The following is a 20,226-nucleotide window of genomic DNA, read 5'->3' on the forward strand; positions in this document are numbered from 1 at the left end:
CAGATAGTACAGTCTGGCAAAACAGAATGTCTCACGGGAAGGCCTTACCCGTGAGATACTCGCGAGACATAGTTGTCTCCATCTGTACTGACTCTTCACATTCTAGTCATGTGTAGGGCACATGCATTACTTCGCGGGATGCCAAGTTGCGAGATACCCGCGAAAACCTCTTCAGTCTTCAATAGCTTGAGTCTTCACACACACACACACACACACACACACACACACTCTCTCTCTCTCTCTCTCTCTCTTTCTCACACACACACAACCCTTACAATCAAGTCCCACAATAAATATAGGGTACAAAAGATTGAATAAAATTACAATCAAATTTGGCACGGAATAAAAGCCAACAAAATACATAGTTCTAAATCACGACTTTACAATCTCCCCCTTTGGCTATTCCATGACAAAACCCCTATAACAGACTCTAGACTTAAACGTGAGTTTAGGAGTAGTGGCAAAACTCACTCACACCTAATCTAGAAGCTGTGAAGCACTTGCACTTATATACCTGTAACCTGAAATGCTTGCACACAAACAAAACTTCCATTAAGCTTATGACAAGTTGAAAACATGGTACGTATATGAGCGAGTAAAATGCGATCAAGTTAATAAACACACTAGAGCATGTAAGCAAAAACTTGATCAAACAGGATCAGTCATTGAAGAATGAATACAATGAACATTTAGCAAGTAAATGCTCATCCAGACACGCAATGCAATAAAGAGCAATCCCACGGATCAATTGCATGTCCAACACTCGACCAATGCAAAATACATGAAGTATATGCATCTAGGAACAAGATCCTACTAGGGCACAAGAGTGAGGTACTCAAGACATATTGGCAATATCTTAAGAGTACAAAAATATGCTACGAAGCAATAAGGTAAACAACAAATTGAATATAAACTGAAATTAAAAACAGAGTGTACTGAAGTTTTAAACAAAAGCAGTAAAAGCATAAACATAAACCAGTAGTTATAAAGGCTAAAAATAAACACAAGTAAACCGCTTGTGAAACAATAACCAATGTTTCTAAGCCTAAACCTATGCTCCCCCTAACACTGTGCAAGCTCTTCCTCAGCTCCCTCTCAAAATTTTCTCCTCGTTTTTGACCGAAATGGCCAAAGGGCTAGAATCTCTCAGACTCAGAGTCTGAACTATGGTCAACGGAAAATTCCTTGATTTGAGAAGATAAGGTTGTGATCTGTCCCTGAACATAAACAAACTGGACCACTGTGTGCTGCACATGGGAATCCAGCATAGTGTATAACTAGTCCACTCTAGCTAGGATGCGATCTAATCTGTCTAATCCTCATGCTGGTGCAGAAGATGATGGCTGAGCTGAAGGCTGATTTCATGGCTCTGGAGCAGTAGTAAATCGCTCTATCTCTTCCTCTGTATCACCTCCCTCGTCCTCAACACGTGCCTGAGGTATGGTATGCACACCTATCTTGGAGCCTTTGATGTGGGCTGTGCTCCTGGTCAGTGTATGTGCCCCAATGGGATAGTCCCTCTGAACTATCTTGAGGCCACTCGAAATTTTAATGTGCTCCTTTGCAATGAGACCCATAATGAGAGAGGGAAAAGGCTTTATAGTCCTTGAATTATGCTTCATAATGCTCTTTTTCAACAAGTAGAGGATGTGTTCACAAATATCAATTTCCTTGTGGGTGAAGAGATCATACAAAAACATTGTCCTTGGAGTTGACAATGTAGTGAGGTTGGTGACTAGGTATAGGTTGTGAATCATCGCATAGGCCAAAGTCCTCATCTCTGGTGAAAATGGTATTGTGTTCATGGAGTTTTTCTTTGGTGACCCACCAAGTATCGTCACCATCTCCGCAATGGATCCCAATCTATCGTTGTATTGAACTGAGATTGGTTGTGAGGGAGGACGAACCTCCAAAAAGTCTTGTATGATCTCCCTTGTAATAAAAAATTCTTTGTGCCTTACCCAGCACTCGATATGATCCCCTTCTACAGCAGCATTGGAGAAGAACTCCTTGATTATCTCTAAATAAACAACCCTAACTGGGTTCAACAACTTGGTCCAAGTTCTTTCTTTGAACACCTCAGGTATGAAAGTGCTCTCAAGTGATTCCAGTTGCACGACCCTTTCCATGATGATCGTTTTATCCTTATAGCAGTCATTATTCTTCATATCAACTTTAGCAGACTTGAAATGATCAGAAGCAGTGCATGCACGTTTGGAAGTTGGTTTCTTGGTGGTTGCATGCTTAGTAGAAGCCATCTGTGCAAAGGAATACAAAACAGAAAAGAAACAAGTGTGCAAACACAAAACAGAACACAAAACATGATTAGGAACATGTTAGTTCAGAGTACAAGTAAAACCAACTCAAAACAGAGTATATAAACTCAAACAACATGCTAAAGGTGTTAAACTATGAATTAAGTAACTATGTCTGTGTGTGCCGAGACAATGCATAGTGTGTGCCTAGTGTGTGCAACATAGGCAAAGTGTGTGAAACACATAAGCAGTGACCAAAACAAGTTAAACAATGTCAAACAAGTGTAAACCTAGAAATTAGAGTTCACTTGAATCCAATTTAGCACAAAAATGTCACTAGGACATTCTATCAAGCACTCGACATGCCACAATGCACAACAGTTATGAATAATGCATGATCATAGTGAAAAATGCCTCAATACAAGCTCAAACTACCACAAGGGGCCAACATAGATACACAAACATCATATGGGGCTCAACCCAATCAAATATTTTGAAAAAATTTCATAAAAACTAAGAACTCCAACCCATTTTCGAAAAATCCCCAATTTTTGAACCCTAACTTAAAATTTGCATAAACTAAGAAAAACATGAAGAAAATGTTTAGGAAAACATACCTTGAAGTAAGTTTGTAGAGATTTTAGCTTGAAAATGATGGGGTTTGAGTGAGAAATGAGATTTGGGTTGAAGGGGGGTTCGAGAGACTTTGCGAGGGAAGTGAAGTGATTTTGAAAATATGTCACATTTGCTACATAAAAACTAAAAACACGCATTTTTTGCAGGTTAGAAAGTAGTGACAGAGTCGCAAAAAAGTTGTGAAATGGGCCAATGAAGCTCAAAAGCTTTTGCCAGAAGCTTTTAGTCACGAACCAGTAGCGAGACAGTCGCGATAGCTTCTATATGAACTTGAAAATTTTCAGTTTTTGCCTAAAAACATTTCGTGAGAAGAGTTTAGTCGCGAAATACTAGCGAGGAAGTAGCGAGACTTTATATATGAAAATGTGACTTTTTAATTTCCCTTAAGCACATTTTGCAGGAAGCTCTCAGTCGCGAGCTTCTCGCGAAAAGACCTCTGACCAATTTTTGAAGAAAAACACAAAAATGCATTTTGAACAAAAACTAAAAGCACGAAAGTATAAAATCACTTTCAAAAACATATAAAACACTTAAAAATCTTTTTGGGTTTGATCAGCAAGTACATGAGCATACACATCACATTTGAACATGTACAATCATACAAATGAGATAAGCATTATCTGAACAAAGGCTTGTGTGTAATGTGTGAGTATCAAATGAGGAATAGTCCATAGGCCAGAGTGAAGCTTCAATGATCAATTCAATCAAGTCATACATAACTAGTACGAAATCAAGTGGTCAATCTCAATTATAGAAACGAACATATATAACCTCCCACAAGAGAAAGATTACAAAACTTAGAAGCTTTTTGTTTGGCTTTTGCATAAAACACAATAGTTGATCCTTTTGGATAATACATCTCTTTTTGAGATCGGTGCTTGAAATTTTTGATATTTCAACATGTAGAGTTAGCCTTTGGCTTTTTGAGCACCACACAATTCAATACATAAGTCGCTTTCTCTTTTTCCTAGTCAAATACTAGTATGTGTGACAAGCTTTTGCAGCTCATTATCTCTTTTCATTTGGAGATTTACATTTGGAGAGCACTATAGCAAAAACATAAAAATAAAGTGGGAAGAGATATAGGCACAAGTCTATGCAAGTATCAAGACCATCAAGACTATTGGCCAATCATTCATGACAAGCTTGAAGATCTATTTACAACAATCACACATATATTTCAAGATTTCTCCCACACAGATAAATGTGCATACATAACAAGCTAGGCTCGTACATGCACTATGCCATTAGTATGAAGGTACTAGGCCAAACTCACATGTGATACACACAAAAAAAGTGATCAAACTTTTTGAAGATTTTTCAATTTTTATGGTTTTTGAATTTTTTGGACACACTAAAAAACATAACAAGAAAAATAAGATCAATAACAACAAGTAAGAGCAAAACTTGTAAAAGAAACATGCTAAAAACAAAAATAAATGCATGATATGATGCATGAATCTATGATCCTAAGTATTGGAAGTATTGATGCATGGACATAGGAGATAATCATGCATGAGTACCCCTCTTCACCCACACGTCACGTGTGTTTGGGTTGATATCCCTATAGGATTGGGTACGTGAATTATGTCCTTCAAACTTGTTGTTGAAGTTTGCCAAACATGTGGTGAATGCCTCAATCATCTTCATTACGTCCATCACACCGAAATCTCCATTTTGACTTGTTGGTTGCCTAACAGCCCAATTCCTCTTATCATCTCTTGGTCCTCTTGACCTTTGATCCCTAGCATTATTCAATGCTCTCAGCTTATGACAATTAGGTCTGGTGTGTCCTTGAAGTCCACAATGATGGCATACATGGTTCGTTCTTGAACCTCTTTGTGATTTTGAAGGTGATCTCCCTTTGGCTTCAGACCTAAACGTTGATTGGTTGCGAGGCTTGTTCAACATCCTTTGGTCAGCCACATTCTTCTTTTTCTCAACCTTTGCCTTCTCCATAGTAGGGGCAACTACAACTGGCTCTTTGGCCTTCACAAACTTCACTTCTTTGGAGATATTCACGGCTAAACTACTTTCTCTAGTGTATCCCAATCCGGTTTTTTCGGAGAAAGGTTTTTGATGAGAAAGGACTTCATCGAGCTTCTTGGAGGAGACTCACTCTACTTTAGCATTGGCTTGAACCACTTCAAGCTTAAGAAATTTTATCTTTGAGTAGGCTTCGGTCAATTCTCCATTCAATGTCTCTATTTCACATTTGGCCTCCTTATAACGCACTAGAAGACTTCTATACTCCTCTGCTTTCTTCATCTTCTTCATAGCCGCCTTGGCCACCTTTGCATACTCTCCTAACTTCTCAAGGAGAGAGTTGTAATTCTCTCGAAGACCAGCTATATCTTCATCTACTTCAGCATCCGATTCTTCTACAATTCCCATGGATTCCTCATCACTATGCTCCCCAAGTTCTTGCACAAGAAAATTCAAGTCCTCTGAAGATTCAACATGAGCAATAGTCATAAATGCTGAGAAATTCCCTTCTTCATCACAGCTATCCTCCGAATTTGAATTGGAAGAATCCGAATCACTGAGAGTTGTGGCATATGCCTTGCCCTTCATTCTCAAATAATTAGGACATTCTCTCTTGACATGTCCATGCCCATTGCACTCTAAGCAAGTGATACCTTGAGTAGATTGAGGCTCCTTCTCATCTTTCTTCCTAAATTCCTTCCTATCACCCTTGTAAGATGAAAACTTCCCTTTGTTGAAAGGCTTCCCACTGTTTTTCATCTTCAGAAATTTTCGGAAGTCCTTTGCAAGGAATAATACTTCCTTCTCCACATCATCCTCTTTAAAGGAGTTGTCCATTCTCTCGGTGATGGTTTTAAGAGCAAGTGATTTGCTCGATTTATGAGAAGGCAGTCCCAGCTCATATGTTTGGAGAGATCCAATTACCTCTTGGATTTTGATCTCATCCAAGTCTTTACTCTCCTCTAAAGCTGTGACTTTTTCTCGGAAACTCTCCGGTAAAGACCTCAAAATCTTTCTCACCACCTTAGAATCTTCAATCTTCTCTCCGAGATTGAGTTTGGCAATTACAATTTCATTAAGCTTTCTATAGAAAGAATCGAAAGCCTCATCATCTCCCATCTTAAGTTCTTCAAATCTGGTGGTAAGCATTAGAAGCTTCGTGTTCTTGACTTTCTTGGTACCCTCATAGTTGTTTCAAGGATTGTCCAAGCTTCCTTAGCTGTCTTCACGTGCGATATCCTGTGAAACTCATCAAGGGACGCACCACAGATTATAGCATTAATGGCCTCACTATTTGCATTAGCTAATGCAAGAGTTGCCTTGTCCTATTCGGACTTGGCATTTGTGGGTTTAACATACCCATTCTCAACGGAATCCCATACGGACTCATTTATAGCACACAAGAAAGCCCTCATTCGGACCTTCCAAAAAGCATAGTTGCCTCCATCAGGGAATAATGGGGCATTAAGAGATTTTGACCGGTCCATCACAAAGGGTCAAGGAACACACTTAGGTATTTAAACCACAGTGAGTGTACCCGCTCTGATACCAATTGAAAGCTCGAAAATGTGTTAAAAACATAAGAGCTTTTTAGACTCCCAAATAAAAGTTACGACTCGATAGATTTTACACTAACTTAATTCTAAGTGTGGAATAGTGTAAATGCGAGTGGATAAACAAACAAGCTACTCTAACACATATTCATATAATCATAGCAGTAAAATGAAATGTAACAAAGTAAGGAAGAAGAATGCAAACACAGATAACATGCCGATGTGTTATCGAAGAGGAAACCGAAGAACTCGACGAAAAACCTCTCCGTCGCCCTCTAAGTGGTAATCGATCCACTAGACAATCAATTGGGAGACATGGGTTAGCAAGAGATCCTCCAAGCCTAATCTACCTGCTGTACCTAAGCCCTCCAAGCTCCTACTCCAACAAAGCTTCTCGGAACCGTGTCTTGTCTAGCTCTCCGGATCCCGCAACAAGCTCCATGTTGCATCTGCCATCCTTGGCTTCTTCCAATGCTTCCCAACAGTACCAAACGATCACTTGACACTTTGAAAGGGTGTGATAAGTGTTTAGGCTATCAACCTCTCAATGGTATGGAAATGGAGAGATAGGTGTTGAGGAAAATCCACAAGCTATTGTGTAGAGGATTGTGGGTATAACAATCTCTAACTCTCAAGGTGTTTGGCTAGGGTTTTCTCTTAGAAGCACTCCTTAACATTTGTGGGTAATGTGAGTATATATAGTGTGGGTACAGAAAGTGTGTATAAGATATTACAGTCTGACAAAATAGAATGTCTCGCGGGAAGGCCTTACCCGCGAGATACTCGCGAGACACAGCTGTCTCTATCTGTACTGACTCTTTACATTCTAGTCATGTGTAGGGCACATGCATTACTTCGCAGGATGCTATGTCGCGAGATACCTGCGAAAGCCTCTTCAGTCTTCAATAGTTTAAGTCTTCACACTCTCTCTCTCTATCACACAACCCTTACAATCAAGTCCCACAATAAATACAGGGTACAAAAGATTGAATAAAATTATAATCAAATTTGGCACGGAATAAAAGCCAACAAAATACATAGTTGTAAATCACAACTTTACAATACCAATTTCATCAGTGGTGATTTTTTGAAATTTTATGTTAGGATTTTCCAAATTTGGGACATTAACACTGGAAATAGGCAACACTACATCATCTATATTGACTTTCTAATGATTTTTTTTTTTTTTTTAAAGTATCAATAGAAAATATTTAGTTTCTTGTTTTTAATTTTGGTTTATATAGAGATTATTCATATTATTCTTGAGATAGTTGGGTTTGTTTTGATTAGAGGATTTTTTTTTTTTTTTTTTTTTTTTTTTTTTTTTTTTTTTTTTTCATGCGGCAATCGAGCAAAGGGATGAACTAGCATATACTGCAGTACTTTTTATTTTTGGGTCTATTGGTCAATTTGTAAATATTTTTGGAGGAGGGGGGCCAAAAGTAATACCAATGATTTTCAAACTCTAGAGATCCTAAACCATTTTTCTTACTAATTAGTAATTACTAATAGCAATGACCCTAGCAGTTTTTTACATTAGTGTCTCTTTATCAGCTAAATTTTGGGAACATTTTTATTCAAATACTAGGTCACTTAAGCAATGGCCTAAGGCCCCTAAATGACAGAAGGATCCACTCTATACACTATTAGAATATACTCGTGTATCTATCTTAAAGTGTAGAAATTTTATTTATGGTCCCTTTCACCTGGCAATAAATAAATAATGTTCTCTGTTGACAAATAGAATGCACTCTCTATATAGTTCACATTGACATATCAAGCCCTAAAATTTTAATCCATAAAAATTATTTTAAAAAACAATCCTTCTTCAAATGTTGTGCACTCTATTAACGCATTTTATTCTATTTGTAGCACTTTTAGAGTGTAAATTTCCAATCTCCCAAGCACAAAAATGGTGAATAGAGTCAATAAACTCTTTCTTTCACTTTTTATCACAGTTCTCTTGACAAAGTCATTACTGAAATTCAACATTATTACGTAAAAAAAATTATACCAAAAATCATATAAATATTAATTTATGAATATTTAAATATAAGCAAAAATCACATTTAAAGTTGTCACATTAAGCCTCAAAATACTTTAATCCGGTCTTGATAACTGCGCCATTCCTGTTGACATGTTCCAAACAATTTGCTATCAATTTCTTAGTAAGCAATAGTTAATATTGTTTCTAATCACTTCAATTTATTGTGCTATATGGAAAACTAGTCGCTAACCCGTGCGATGCACGGGAAAGCTACCAATTTTTTCCAAATGATGTGACATTAGCTATTGGAATTCAACATCGATTCTCTAGTAGCATGTTGTTATTTTTCTATTTCATTTATTTCATGTCTTCCACTAAATATTCAATGCATTCATTACATTTAAAAACATATATTCAAATTGATTATCTAAGTGTTTGCAAAAAACTACAATTCAATCAACTCTGGAATACAAAATAGGCTGGGGTAAAAAATAAATCATAACTCAGTTTCCACACAAAAACAAAGGAAGCAAGCTGATAACTCCACCTCACTCAGTTTCCACTAAACAAATTCAAACCCATAGCTCAGTTTCCACACAAAGACAATTCAAATTGACCAATAGCTCAATTTCCACACAAAAACATATATTCAATTTGATTATCTTAGTGTGTGCACAAAAACTCAATTCAATCAACTCTAGAATACAAAATAGGTTGGGAACTTCTTTTTCTAAAGAAAAATCTTGACGTTATATATCATGGCATATTCCCAAATACATTTTCGTATCTACCTATAAAATTTTCAAAATTTTACCATAAAATACACAATAACTTCTTTCTTATAAGCTACCTGATTATGCAAGCATCAAGTAAAATAGCATTCCTAATCCATATATGCATGCATACAAATCGCAGGGTTCACGAATAAAACAGACCTTCACAAAAGCAAAAAATTCCTCCTGAATGTGAACAACTGCCATTCTCTTCAAGTGGGATGCAAAGTGGTGTCTCTGAACAATCTGAACAGCATTGCCACTTCCCCTGCAATTTATAGCATGTCATAAAATCATTAAAAAAAAAATCTATTTATGCAGAAATTGGCTTCAAGACTTTAGTGGCTGTTTCCACCAAAATTAATAGACAAAGATACAGTCAATGACCAACTGAGCTCTTTTTGATTGCTACCTTCATTTGTCTTTACTCTGGTTCTTAAGTGATTTTTTTACCCTCTTATGCTCTTTTATTAAAAATCTCTTGCTACATGTTCTTTAACAAAAAGAATATGTAAAGAAAGGAACCAATAACAGAAGCAAAAAGCACAGCTAAAGCAAGGAAAAAGATAAAGAAAACGAATACATGTCCATAAAATCACATTCCAATCTTGGATTAAAGAATGAAAATAAAACTATATATAGAAATAAAGCCCAAAGAGCAATAAGACTAATGATATTGAAATGTCACAACATACCTTTTTGGCATGGCCTTTTCATCTGACTTATAACTCCAATCAATTCCCTTAAGTGCAGCCTTCTCTAGAGGATCACCTACCTACAGACAACAATTCTTATTATTTTGTTACAAGAGTGGGCCTACAGGAATTTGTGATATAATAGCAACAGGAGCAATTATAAGCAAATAATTTTCAAATAAAAGATTGAAAATAATGTTCATCAGTGAGAAATGAAACATAAAAGCAAAACTTCAAGTAAAATATGAACAGAATATGATTAAAAAAATGGAACTTTCTAACACAGCAAGGACTCAAAGTAACATACATACTGAACAATGCCAGCAGGGAAAGACAAAACTACTCTTTGCCAAAGTATGTTTCCTATTGTGCCAAAGGTGGATGTAAATTTTCAACATATAGGTTAAGGGTTCCATTCTCACAGACAACCAAATTACACAGGGACACAGCAAGGATTCAAAGAACATACATACTGAACAATGCCAACAGGGAAAGAAAGAAATAATCTTTGCCGAAGTATGTTTTCTATTGTGCCAAAGTTGGATGTAAGTTCTTAACAGATAGGTTGAGAGTTCTTTTCTAACTGATGTTATTCTCAAGTTCCTAGTTTCTAGTAAGGGGCATCTTCTAAGAAAGTAGTCTCAAACAATTTAACAACAACAGGTAACTTGAACCAACCAACATGAGTAAAAAAGAAGGATGAAGTGAATGAAAAAGAAGATACAAATCAATAGTTGTGAGCCATTTAAGGCTAACAAAATCTGAAGCAGCAGTCTCTATTTCATTTTCTTTCTCATACATAATGGCACATCCAATCTAAATGCCACAAGCAAACCAACCAGCCAAAAAGTAGGACCATAAAAGCACAAACTAATTTAATGAAAATTTATTATAGGTTCTCCATAAGGGAGCTGACGAACATTCAATAGTGTATTCAAATATGATTGCAGAAAAATGGTCACGGTTGGCATTCCTTGCAGACCAATGATACTTGGATAATTACATCAAATTCATAAGAATCCTGAGATTGTTAATAAAAGAATTCTGATGCCAAGCACTTGACTAAAATCTTATGCTATGAAAAGTGCAATTCTTTACCAAAATACACTATATATATATATATATATATATATATAGACGAAACAAATAGCTTTAGAAACCCAATGTAATTCACCATCCAAGTACAACAATAAGGTTTGTCACAAAACTGAAAACCATATAAAATTACTTAATACTTATTATCCATGTCTATTATTGATTCAAGCGAAAACCAAAAAATTATTTTGGCCACAGTACATGTTAATCTATTATGTATCAGCCTCATCAGCCTGAATTGCCCGGTTACATACTGAGTTATGTTTGCAAGATCAATAAAACACATAAACATTGATGATTGATATTGTATAAATACCCACCAACCAAAATCAACAACACACAAAAAGAAAAGCAATTTGCTGATGGAAAAAACAAAAACTTACTTTGTTTGGTTTGGAGGCAGACCCTTTTGCCGATGGATGAAGAGACCAAGCGAGGTTTGGAGGCAGACCCTTTTGTTAATGGATGGAGAGAGAGAGCGACTGAGAGAGAGAAAAGCAGACCCTTTTACTGATGGATGAAGAGAGCGAGCGACTGAGAGAGAGAAAAGGAGAGGCGCTTGCGAAAAGAGAGGTTTATAATGGTTTTCTTAGGTTTCGGTTTTTTTTTTTTTTTGGTTTTGGTTTTATTGTTTTATGTTTTATTATTATTTTTTTTAATGTTGTGTTGACGTGGAAAATTGTGGGAGCTTCAAAAGTTTCGGTTATATATATATATATATAGATTAAGCAATAGTAGGCAAAGACATTTAAATCAGGACATTTAAGTCAATCTTGTTTCTATCATTTCAATTTCTTCAAATTGGCATGACACAAAATTGATCAAAATAACTTGGATTTTGCCAGCTTCATCTAGTAAATGAGGTTTTTGATATATATTTGTGAATATTTTTAGATCACTGAACGGATTTCACATGATCATTTTAGTTGACTTAACGGTCATACGATAAAAGCAGTAAAGCACACCTAGATAATAACAGAACACGTAAGAAGATTCCTCTAAACATATTTAACCAAAAACTTAGCCAACCAAATATTCTAATCCCTTCTATAAATACCTCTCAATCCATTTGAAATCATTCATCCACTACTCCAACCATAGTGTAAAAGTTCATCCTTCATCCACCGACATAATGACATCCCTTTCAAACAAACTGCTCCGTAACCAATTCATTTCATCTCTAGTCTTCCTTCTTGTTGTCGTCATCCTTGATTTCGTTTGTTCATCCACTGCTTCTATTTCCTCTGTAACTTCTCCTTTCATTCACACTAACAATAAGGTTAAGGTAGCAGAAGAAAGAAAGGAAACAAAGGCTCTTCTAAAATGGAAAACCAACCTTCACAGTAAAATCCAATCTTTCTTGTACTCTTAGGCTGGAAGCAATCCTTGCAATTGGGTTGGAATAAATTGCGACAAGTCTGGAAGCGTCACCCATCTAAACCTTTCAAGTCACAGTTTGAGAGGTACGCTTCACAATCTAAGCTTTCATTCCTTCCCCAATCTACTCAGTGTTGACCTTTCTTACAACTCACTATTTGGAACCATCCCCTCAAATATTGTTCACCTCTCTAAACTCTCAGTTCTAATCCTTTCTTATAATCAATTCACTGGGAGAATTCCTTCCGAAATAGGCCAATTGACAAGTCTTCACATCTTTTACCTTGTTGAAAATGGTATGAGTGGCCTTATCCCTAAAGAATTAGGAAGGTTAACTTCTTTGAGTGAACTTGATTTATCATCAAATAATCTCACAGGTGTCATCCCTACTTCTCTTGGAAACTTAAGCAACCTAACCACTCTATATCTTTATGAGAACCAACTTTCTGGTTCCATGCCTCAAGAATTAGGAATGCTAAGTTCTCTGATTGACCTTGAGTTATTCAAAAATAGACTCACAGGTGTCATCCCTGCTTCTCTTGGAAATTTAAGCAACCTAACCACTCTATATCTCCATACGAACCAACTTTCAGGTTCCATCCCTCAAGAATTTGGAATGCTAAGTTCTCTTACTGGCCTTGAGTTATCAACAAACAATCTCACAGGTACCATCCCTGCTTCTCTTGGAAACCTGCGCAAATTGACCACTTTATATCTTTTTGAAAACCAACTTTCTGGTTCCATCCCTCAAGAATTAGGAATGCTAAGTTCTTTGACTGACCTTGAGTTATCAACAAACAATCTCACGGGTGTCATCTCTGCTTCTCTTGGAAACTTAAGCAGCTTAGCCACTTTATATCTTCATACGAACCAACTTTCAGGTTTCATCCCTCAAGAATTAGGAATGCTAAGTTCTCTGACTGACCTTGAGTTAACAACAAACAATCTCACAAGTACCATCCCTGCATCTCTTGGAAACTTAAGCAAACTGACCACTTTATATCTTTTTGAAAACCAACTTTCTGGTTCCATCCCTCAAGAATTAGGAATGCTAAGTTCTCTGACTGACCTTGAGTTAACAACAAACAATCTCACAGGTACCATCCCTGCTTCTCTTGGAAACTTGAGCAAACTAACCACTTTATATCTTTTTGAAAACCAACTTTCTGGTTCCATCCCTCAAGAATTAGGAATGCTATGTTCTCTGACTGACCTTGATTTATCAAGAAACAGTCTCACTAATGCCATCCCTACTTCTCTTGAAAATTTAACTAAACTCACATATTTATCTTTGTTCTCGAATAAGTTAAGCGGCCCTCTTGAAATGAACAACCTCACTCAATTAGAGGAATTGCATTTATCATACAACCAATTCACTGGTCATTTGCCAGAAAATGTATGTCGTGGTGGATTGCTTGAGAATTTCACTGCAAGTGATAATCATTTTATTGGTTCAATACCAAAATCCTTGAAGAACTGCACTAGCCTTTTTAGAGTTCGGCTTGAGGGAAATCAACTTACTGGAAATATAGGAGACAATTTTGGTGTATATCCACACTTAGACTACTTGGAATTGAGTTATAATAAATTTTACGGTGAACTTTCAACTAATTGGGGGCAATGTCAAAACTTGAGAAGCTTGAAAATCTCTAACAATGATATTTCAGGTAGAATATATCCAAAGATTGGAGATGCAAGTCAATTACATTTACTTGACCTCTCCTCAAATAAGCTATATGGGGAGATTCCAAAGGAATTAGGTAAGCTGACGTTTTTGTTTGAGCTCTACCTAGACAATAATAGATTTTCTGGACAAGTTCCTTACAATTTTGGGATGCTATCAAATCTAGAGAAACTTAATCTCGCTAAAAATAGTCTAAGTGGCCTTATTCCTGACCTAGGGAATTGTAAAAAACTTTTTGTCTTGAATTTGAGCAACAATCACTTAAGCAAAAATATCCCACTTGAAATTGGCAATTTGCAATATCTCCAAAATCTTGATCTTAGCAAAAATTTTCTAATAGGAGAGATACCACAACAACTTGGAGATTTGAAAATGTTAGAAATCTTGAATCTTTCCCATAATGCACTCTCTAGCAATATTCCATCCAATTTTGATCAATTGTTAGGCTTGACCTCCATTGATTTGTCGTACAATCAATTGGAGGGTCCTATTCCAAATTTCAATGCATTTCGTGATGCACCTATAAAAGTATTTAGAAATAATAAGGGCTTGTGTGGCAATGCCACAGGATTGAAAGCTTGCCTTTCTACAATTAGCCACAATCCTCTTGTTAAAAAGTGGAATAAAGTTATGACACTGATTTTTGTCCTTTTGGGCATTGTCTTACTTATATTTATCATTGTTGGAATCACATTATATATTCGCTCAAGAGAGACAAAGACAGAAATTAAACCAAAAGAAGCAAAACATCAAAATATGTTTGTAGTATGGAGCTATGATGGGAAAATGGTTTATGAAAACATTATTGAAGCAACGGAGAATTTTGACGAAAAACATTGTATTGGAGTAGGCGGGTATGGAATTGTTTATAAAGCTAAACTACCAACAGGTGAAGTTTTTGCTGTGAAGAAACTTCATGCACTCTCTGAAGACAATGTGATCAATCTAAAAGCTTTCACCAATGAGATACGTAGTCTAACTGAAATACGACATTGCAACATTGTGAAACTTCATGGTTTTTGCTCACATCCACGACACTTGCTTTTAGTTTATGAGTTCTTGGATGGTGGGAGCTTGGAAAAGATACTAAACAGTGATGAATTAGCACCAAACTTTAATTGGGTTAAAAGGGTAAATGTTGTCAAAGGTGTGGCAAGTGCTCTGTCTTATATGCATAATGACTGCTCACATCCAATAATTCATCGTGACATATCAAGCAAGAATGTTCTATTAGATTCGGAGTATGAAGCTCATGTCTGTGACTTTGGCATAGCTAGGATTATGAGTTCTGACACATCTTATTGGACTTCATTCGTTGGCACCTTTGGATACATTGCTCCAGGTATGTTACTTAAGCATATTGTTAAGGACATTACATTTTTTCACAATCTTATGATTGAAGTAACATAAATTTTTACATGGACTTACTAACTCCACTTTTATTAACAACAATCACATCATCTATATCCGCATTGTGACTATTGTTGTGTCTTCTGACTTATTAATGTTATTTCAATTGGCATTATTTGTCTTTTAAAATTGGAAAATATTTACCTCCAAAATGGTTTTGAGGAAACTTCCTCCAGCTAGCTATATGGCTATTAAAGAGGTCATCTGCATGTACTTTAGTCATATGACTTTTTATATGAGTTATGTGACTTATTTAAATAATACATTTGAATAGTTTTATAAATCACAACTTAATGAATTAGAGGAAATTCCTCCAAACTTTGTCCTTTAAAATTTGTTTAACAACATAATGTTATGTACAATTGTCACTGTTTGTGCTAGTAGGTTTGGTTAATAATTATAGTACTCTGCTGAATTAGGATTAAAAAAAATATTTTCAATATCGATCATCTTGATTGTCATTAAAAAATTAAAACACTAGATTGGAGGTCACAACCCTTGATAATTTATACGATCACCTCCTTTACCCTTGATAATTTATACGATCACCTCCTTTATTTGGGGTCATAATCACTATTACAATAAAATAAAATAAATGTTCTTTTTAATTGCAATTGTTGAGATTTAAATTTTTTTACATAGTAATTGTGCATAAATACATCCAACTAATTAATTTGTACTTATTGAAGAATCACATTTTAACGAGTGAGCCTTATTTTCCAACTAGTCAATTCTTTCAAACTAGATTTAATTATTTGGTGAATAGTTTAAATCAAAATTTTGCTTGCCCTACCTGTAATACTCCTAGGTTCAAGGAAATTTTTTTAAGATGATATAATACATAGGTAGACCCACCCCTTCTCTTTCTAAGAAAAGAATTCCCTTTTTCTTATTTGACCTTCAAATTTTAGCAAAATTCAATTCCTTTAGTTGGCCCCTCCACCTAATTCCAAAGGAATTTACTATATGAATAAAAATGTTATTGCAAACTTGCTTCTACAAAGTGAAAGAATAGTAAAACTTTTATCTTTTACTTTTAGAACATGCTTACACAATGGAAGTAAGTGAAAAGTGTGACGTTTATAGCTTTGGAGTAGTCACATTAGAAGTAATTATGGGAAGGCATCCGAGTGATTTGATCTCATCATTTCTATCAACCTCATTTGCATCATTGGCCTATGATGTGCTGTTAAAAGATGTATTGGATCAATGGCTTGCGCTGCCTACTGGGCAAGTTGCGGACAAGGTGGTTTTAGTGGCAAAAATAGCATTGGCATGCTTGCACACCAGTCCACATTCTCATCCAACCATGCAACAAATTTATCAAAAGCTATCAACTTGGAAATCCCCGTTCACAAAGCCTTTGCGCATGATCACATTAAGGGAGCTCATTGATCTCGAAAATTTGAAGTAAGCTATCTTGTTTGTGTACATTCAATCCTCGTGTATAGTTTTAAATAATTATAAAGCTAAAACTTTAATAATAAAATAAATAAACCCACAATTTGCATGATTGTTCATTTCCCCTGTAGTTGTTGGCATTGAGCTTGAATCTCTACTCTACTGTGGTGCCCAACGCCAATCTAGTACTGCAAGAACACCATTTTCAACCTGTCCAAGCCTCCATCTCTAGACCTATCCAAGTGCAACTAAGTGCTTCAAGCTTAGGGAAGATGAGTTCTTTCTTGCCTTCTTCTACTTTACTTTTTCAGTCAAAAGCTATCAAGGTGTGGGAAACCAAATTGGTCAAGGTCAATCAGAACATTGTCTTCGAACTTATTCTGGTGTGTTCATTTGGGTCCTTCTATTTTATTTATACTTCTTATTGATTTATTTATTTATTTATTTGAGATTATTTCTATGTGAGATGTCGAGAAATTAGAGGGTGAGAAGGGGAAATAATGGAGCCTTACTTTTTGCTTATTATATCAACATGAAGTCACCCCAATTTTGTGAAAAGATTTGTATTGGATTTTACTATATATTCTCCTAGATTTACCTAGTGTGTAAAAAAAAAAATAATTAAGATTTTAGCAATTGCTCTTTTCACTATTTTGAAGGTAGAAATTTATTACTTCTGTTGATACTAGTCATGAGATTGTAGCTATAAATTTATTATAGTTTTAGTTGTTGTATTTATGTATTGGCCTTTTGGAGCTATTCATTAATAGGATTGTTTGTTTTATTGGTTTTGGACATATGGTTTCTGTCTTATTGCATCAAGAAGCATTCATGGTAAATCGGTTTTTTTTTGGGGGGGGGGGGGGGGGAGGGGGGAAGGTGGTCATAGCTATTTTAAAGACAATGTTGAAGCTAGGATTAGATTGAAATAGATGAAATCTTGGGAAAGTGGATAATGAATAAACTATAAGTCCAAGATCAATAAGTTCAAAAAGGTTTTTATTTGGAGTTTGCTTGGGATTATATGCCTTTTGTTCATTTGGTTGGGCTCTAATTGGTTTTGACACCATTTTTGGATGCATATAGCACCTATTGGCATATTTGGAAGTAGCTTGAGATGATTTGCACTTAGGTCTTCTAGTTTGGCTTCATTATGATTTGGCACCTTAAAAATTCGTAGTTTAAGAGAGGTCTCTGCAAGGTAGGGAGGATTTTGATTAAATTTGGTGATCTACAAAATCTCTTCATAGTGGTTAATTTTTGTAAAGCTTGGTGCAATTTGTAATTCTTCATTTTCAAATTAAGGAGAAATTCTTTCTTTGACTTGTTTGGAAGATTGCTGGGTGGAATTTTAGTTATGGTTGAGATTATTAGATTTTTCCTTATATTCATATTTTGAATTGATTTGGGTTGCAATTTGAAATAATCCATAGAGACTTTGATGGAGGTGTACGAGGATTTTTCATTTATGTGGTTTGATTAAATTCTAGCTACAATTGAGATGTGTCACTTTTGTTTCATTTGTGCTTTAAATGCATATCTTTTGCATGTAGAACAAGATATTCTCCTTTGTTGACTTTGGTTTCTTCTTGATCGAAAACTAATTCTTATCATGTATTCTTTTTTTACTTTCCTTATAAAATAATTAAAATTGAAAATGGAAAAAAAATAAAACATGTGACTTAGCATAATTGGTGGAAAACAAACAAAAAAAAAATGTACAAATGATTTGTACTCCCTTTGGTCTAATATATATATATATATATATATATATATATATTGCTCACTTATTTTGCTTGTGTGGCCAGTCTAACAATTGGAAAATTATTATGGTACTCCCGGAGTACCATAAATGCATACTCCTCCCTCTCACATGAATGGCAGGCCTCACCATGAATTTAATTAGTAGGACCAACCATTCATGTGAAAGGAAAGAGTACGCAATTATGGTACTCCGAGAGTATACAATAATTTCCCTTAACAATTTGAATGCTACAAAAAGTTGTTGCAAAAGGTCAAAGTGTGAGACCACTTTAATGAGGGTGCAGGAATTCCAGAGAAAAGAAAACTTCTACTTATTTTAGGTTTACCCTCTACATCATTTGGTATTTGTAAGGTTGAATTTATTCAACCATCTAATTGGCTTTATTCCGTGCCAAATTTGCTTGTAATTCAGCATTTAGTAACCCTGTATTTAGGTGGGATTGTTGTAAGGGTAGTGAGTGAGATAGTGTGAAGATTGCTCAAGAGTGTGCAAGAAAACAGAGTGTCGCGGCTGGGACTCGCGGCTGGACTCGCGGCTTCAACCCGCCAGAATCTGCACACGTGCCAAGCATGCTGGAAGATGAACAGTCATGCTAGCTGGAGCACTACAGGACAAAACAGGACAACTGGCCATACGGTTATCTCGCGACTGGAACTCGCGACTTAGTCAAGCCGCGAGGTCAAGCCGCGAGCCACCCCTGTTTTGGAAAAACCTGACGTTTCGCATTCCACTCCACTTCAGTATAAATACCCTTTTAACCCACGATTGAAAGAGAGCTTCCAGAGAGAATTTTGAGAGAGAAACCCTAAAGAAAAACCAGATTGTTTTACCCACAATCTCTACCTTAGAGTCTCATCAAAATCCCTCACTCTCTTCCTCTCCATTGTCAAATCCTTGAGAGGCCATTATACCAAACCTGGTTCTCACCATTATCATCTCTGTGAGACAGTCGTTTGGAGTTCTGGGAAGCAGTTAGGAAGGAGCCAATATTCATTGGTTGATGCTACGGTGTAGTAGCGGAATCCGGAAAGCTAGAAAAGAAAAAGGTTCGGCGCAACCTCGTTGGAGCAAGAAGCTTGGAGGGCTTAGGTGCATTGGGTAGATTAGGCTTGGAGGGTCTATTGCTGTCCTTGTATCCCAACTGTATTTTCTAGTGGATTGATTACCGCTTGGAGGGCGGCGGAGAGGTTTTTCGCCGAGGTCTTCGGTTTCCTCTTCGATAACATATCTGGTGTTATCGCTGTGTTTGCATCTTCCTTCCTCTCTATCTCTGCCTTTACATTATCTGCTATGGTTTATTTTGTTGTGGCTTAGATAGTTGTTTAATCAATTCCATGTTATAGCATATGTTAAGTTTCCGCACACTAGTTGTTTAACATATTGCTTGTGTTGATTAAATTGGTTTTGGGGGTCTAAACGTTCAAAAGTGTTTTTGTACACGTTTTTGAACTTTCAGTATTCTCCAAATTTGTTAGTGAAATTTCTTATTGTTGCCACTCGTGGATGTAAGCCAAAAGCTAAACCACGTAAATTCTTGGTGTTTTTTTGATACTTTGTATTTTTTTGGTTAAAATCTTTTTTTCTTTTTTCTTTTTATTTTTATTTTTTT

General features: G+C 36.0%; 2 protein-coding genes and 1 long non-coding RNA gene across 3 annotated transcripts; 2 read left to right on the forward strand and 1 right to left on the reverse strand.

Moving 5' to 3' along the window:
* Window positions 1–9,376: 9,376 nt before the first annotated feature.
* Window positions 9,377–11,576, reverse strand: LOC126720045 (uncharacterized). Its single transcript, XR_007653220.1, has 3 exons — window positions 11,364–11,576; window positions 9,886–9,965; window positions 9,377–9,458 (listed from the first exon to the last, which is right to left on the reverse strand). It is a non-coding gene; the product is annotated as an uncharacterized LOC126720045 (long non-coding RNA).
* A 536-nt stretch (window positions 11,577–12,112) lies between these two features.
* Window positions 12,113–14,028, forward strand: LOC126719314 (probable leucine-rich repeat receptor-like protein kinase At1g35710). Its single transcript, XM_050421884.1, has 3 exons — window positions 12,113–12,265; window positions 12,353–13,974; window positions 14,025–14,028. Exons 1-3 carry the CDS (start codon window positions 12,113–12,115, stop codon window positions 14,026–14,028), a joined length of 1,779 nt encoding a protein of 592 aa, XP_050277841.1.
* A 73-nt stretch (window positions 14,029–14,101) lies between these two features.
* Window positions 14,102–16,865, forward strand: LOC126719315 (MDIS1-interacting receptor like kinase 2-like). The gene is made up of 2 exons (XM_050421885.1): window positions 14,102–15,383; window positions 16,492–16,865. The coding sequence occupies exons 1-2, from the start codon at window positions 14,192–14,194 to the stop codon at window positions 16,863–16,865; spliced, it is 1,566 nt and encodes a 521-aa protein (XP_050277842.1). The 5' UTR covers window positions 14,102–14,191.
* Window positions 16,866–20,226: the final 3,361 nt, after the last annotated feature.

This window comes from Quercus robur, chromosome 3 (genome assembly GCF_932294415.1).
Source record: "Quercus robur chromosome 3, dhQueRobu3.1, whole genome shotgun sequence".
In the NCBI taxonomy this organism is placed as follows: Eukaryota; Viridiplantae; Streptophyta; class Magnoliopsida; order Fagales; family Fagaceae; genus Quercus; species Quercus robur.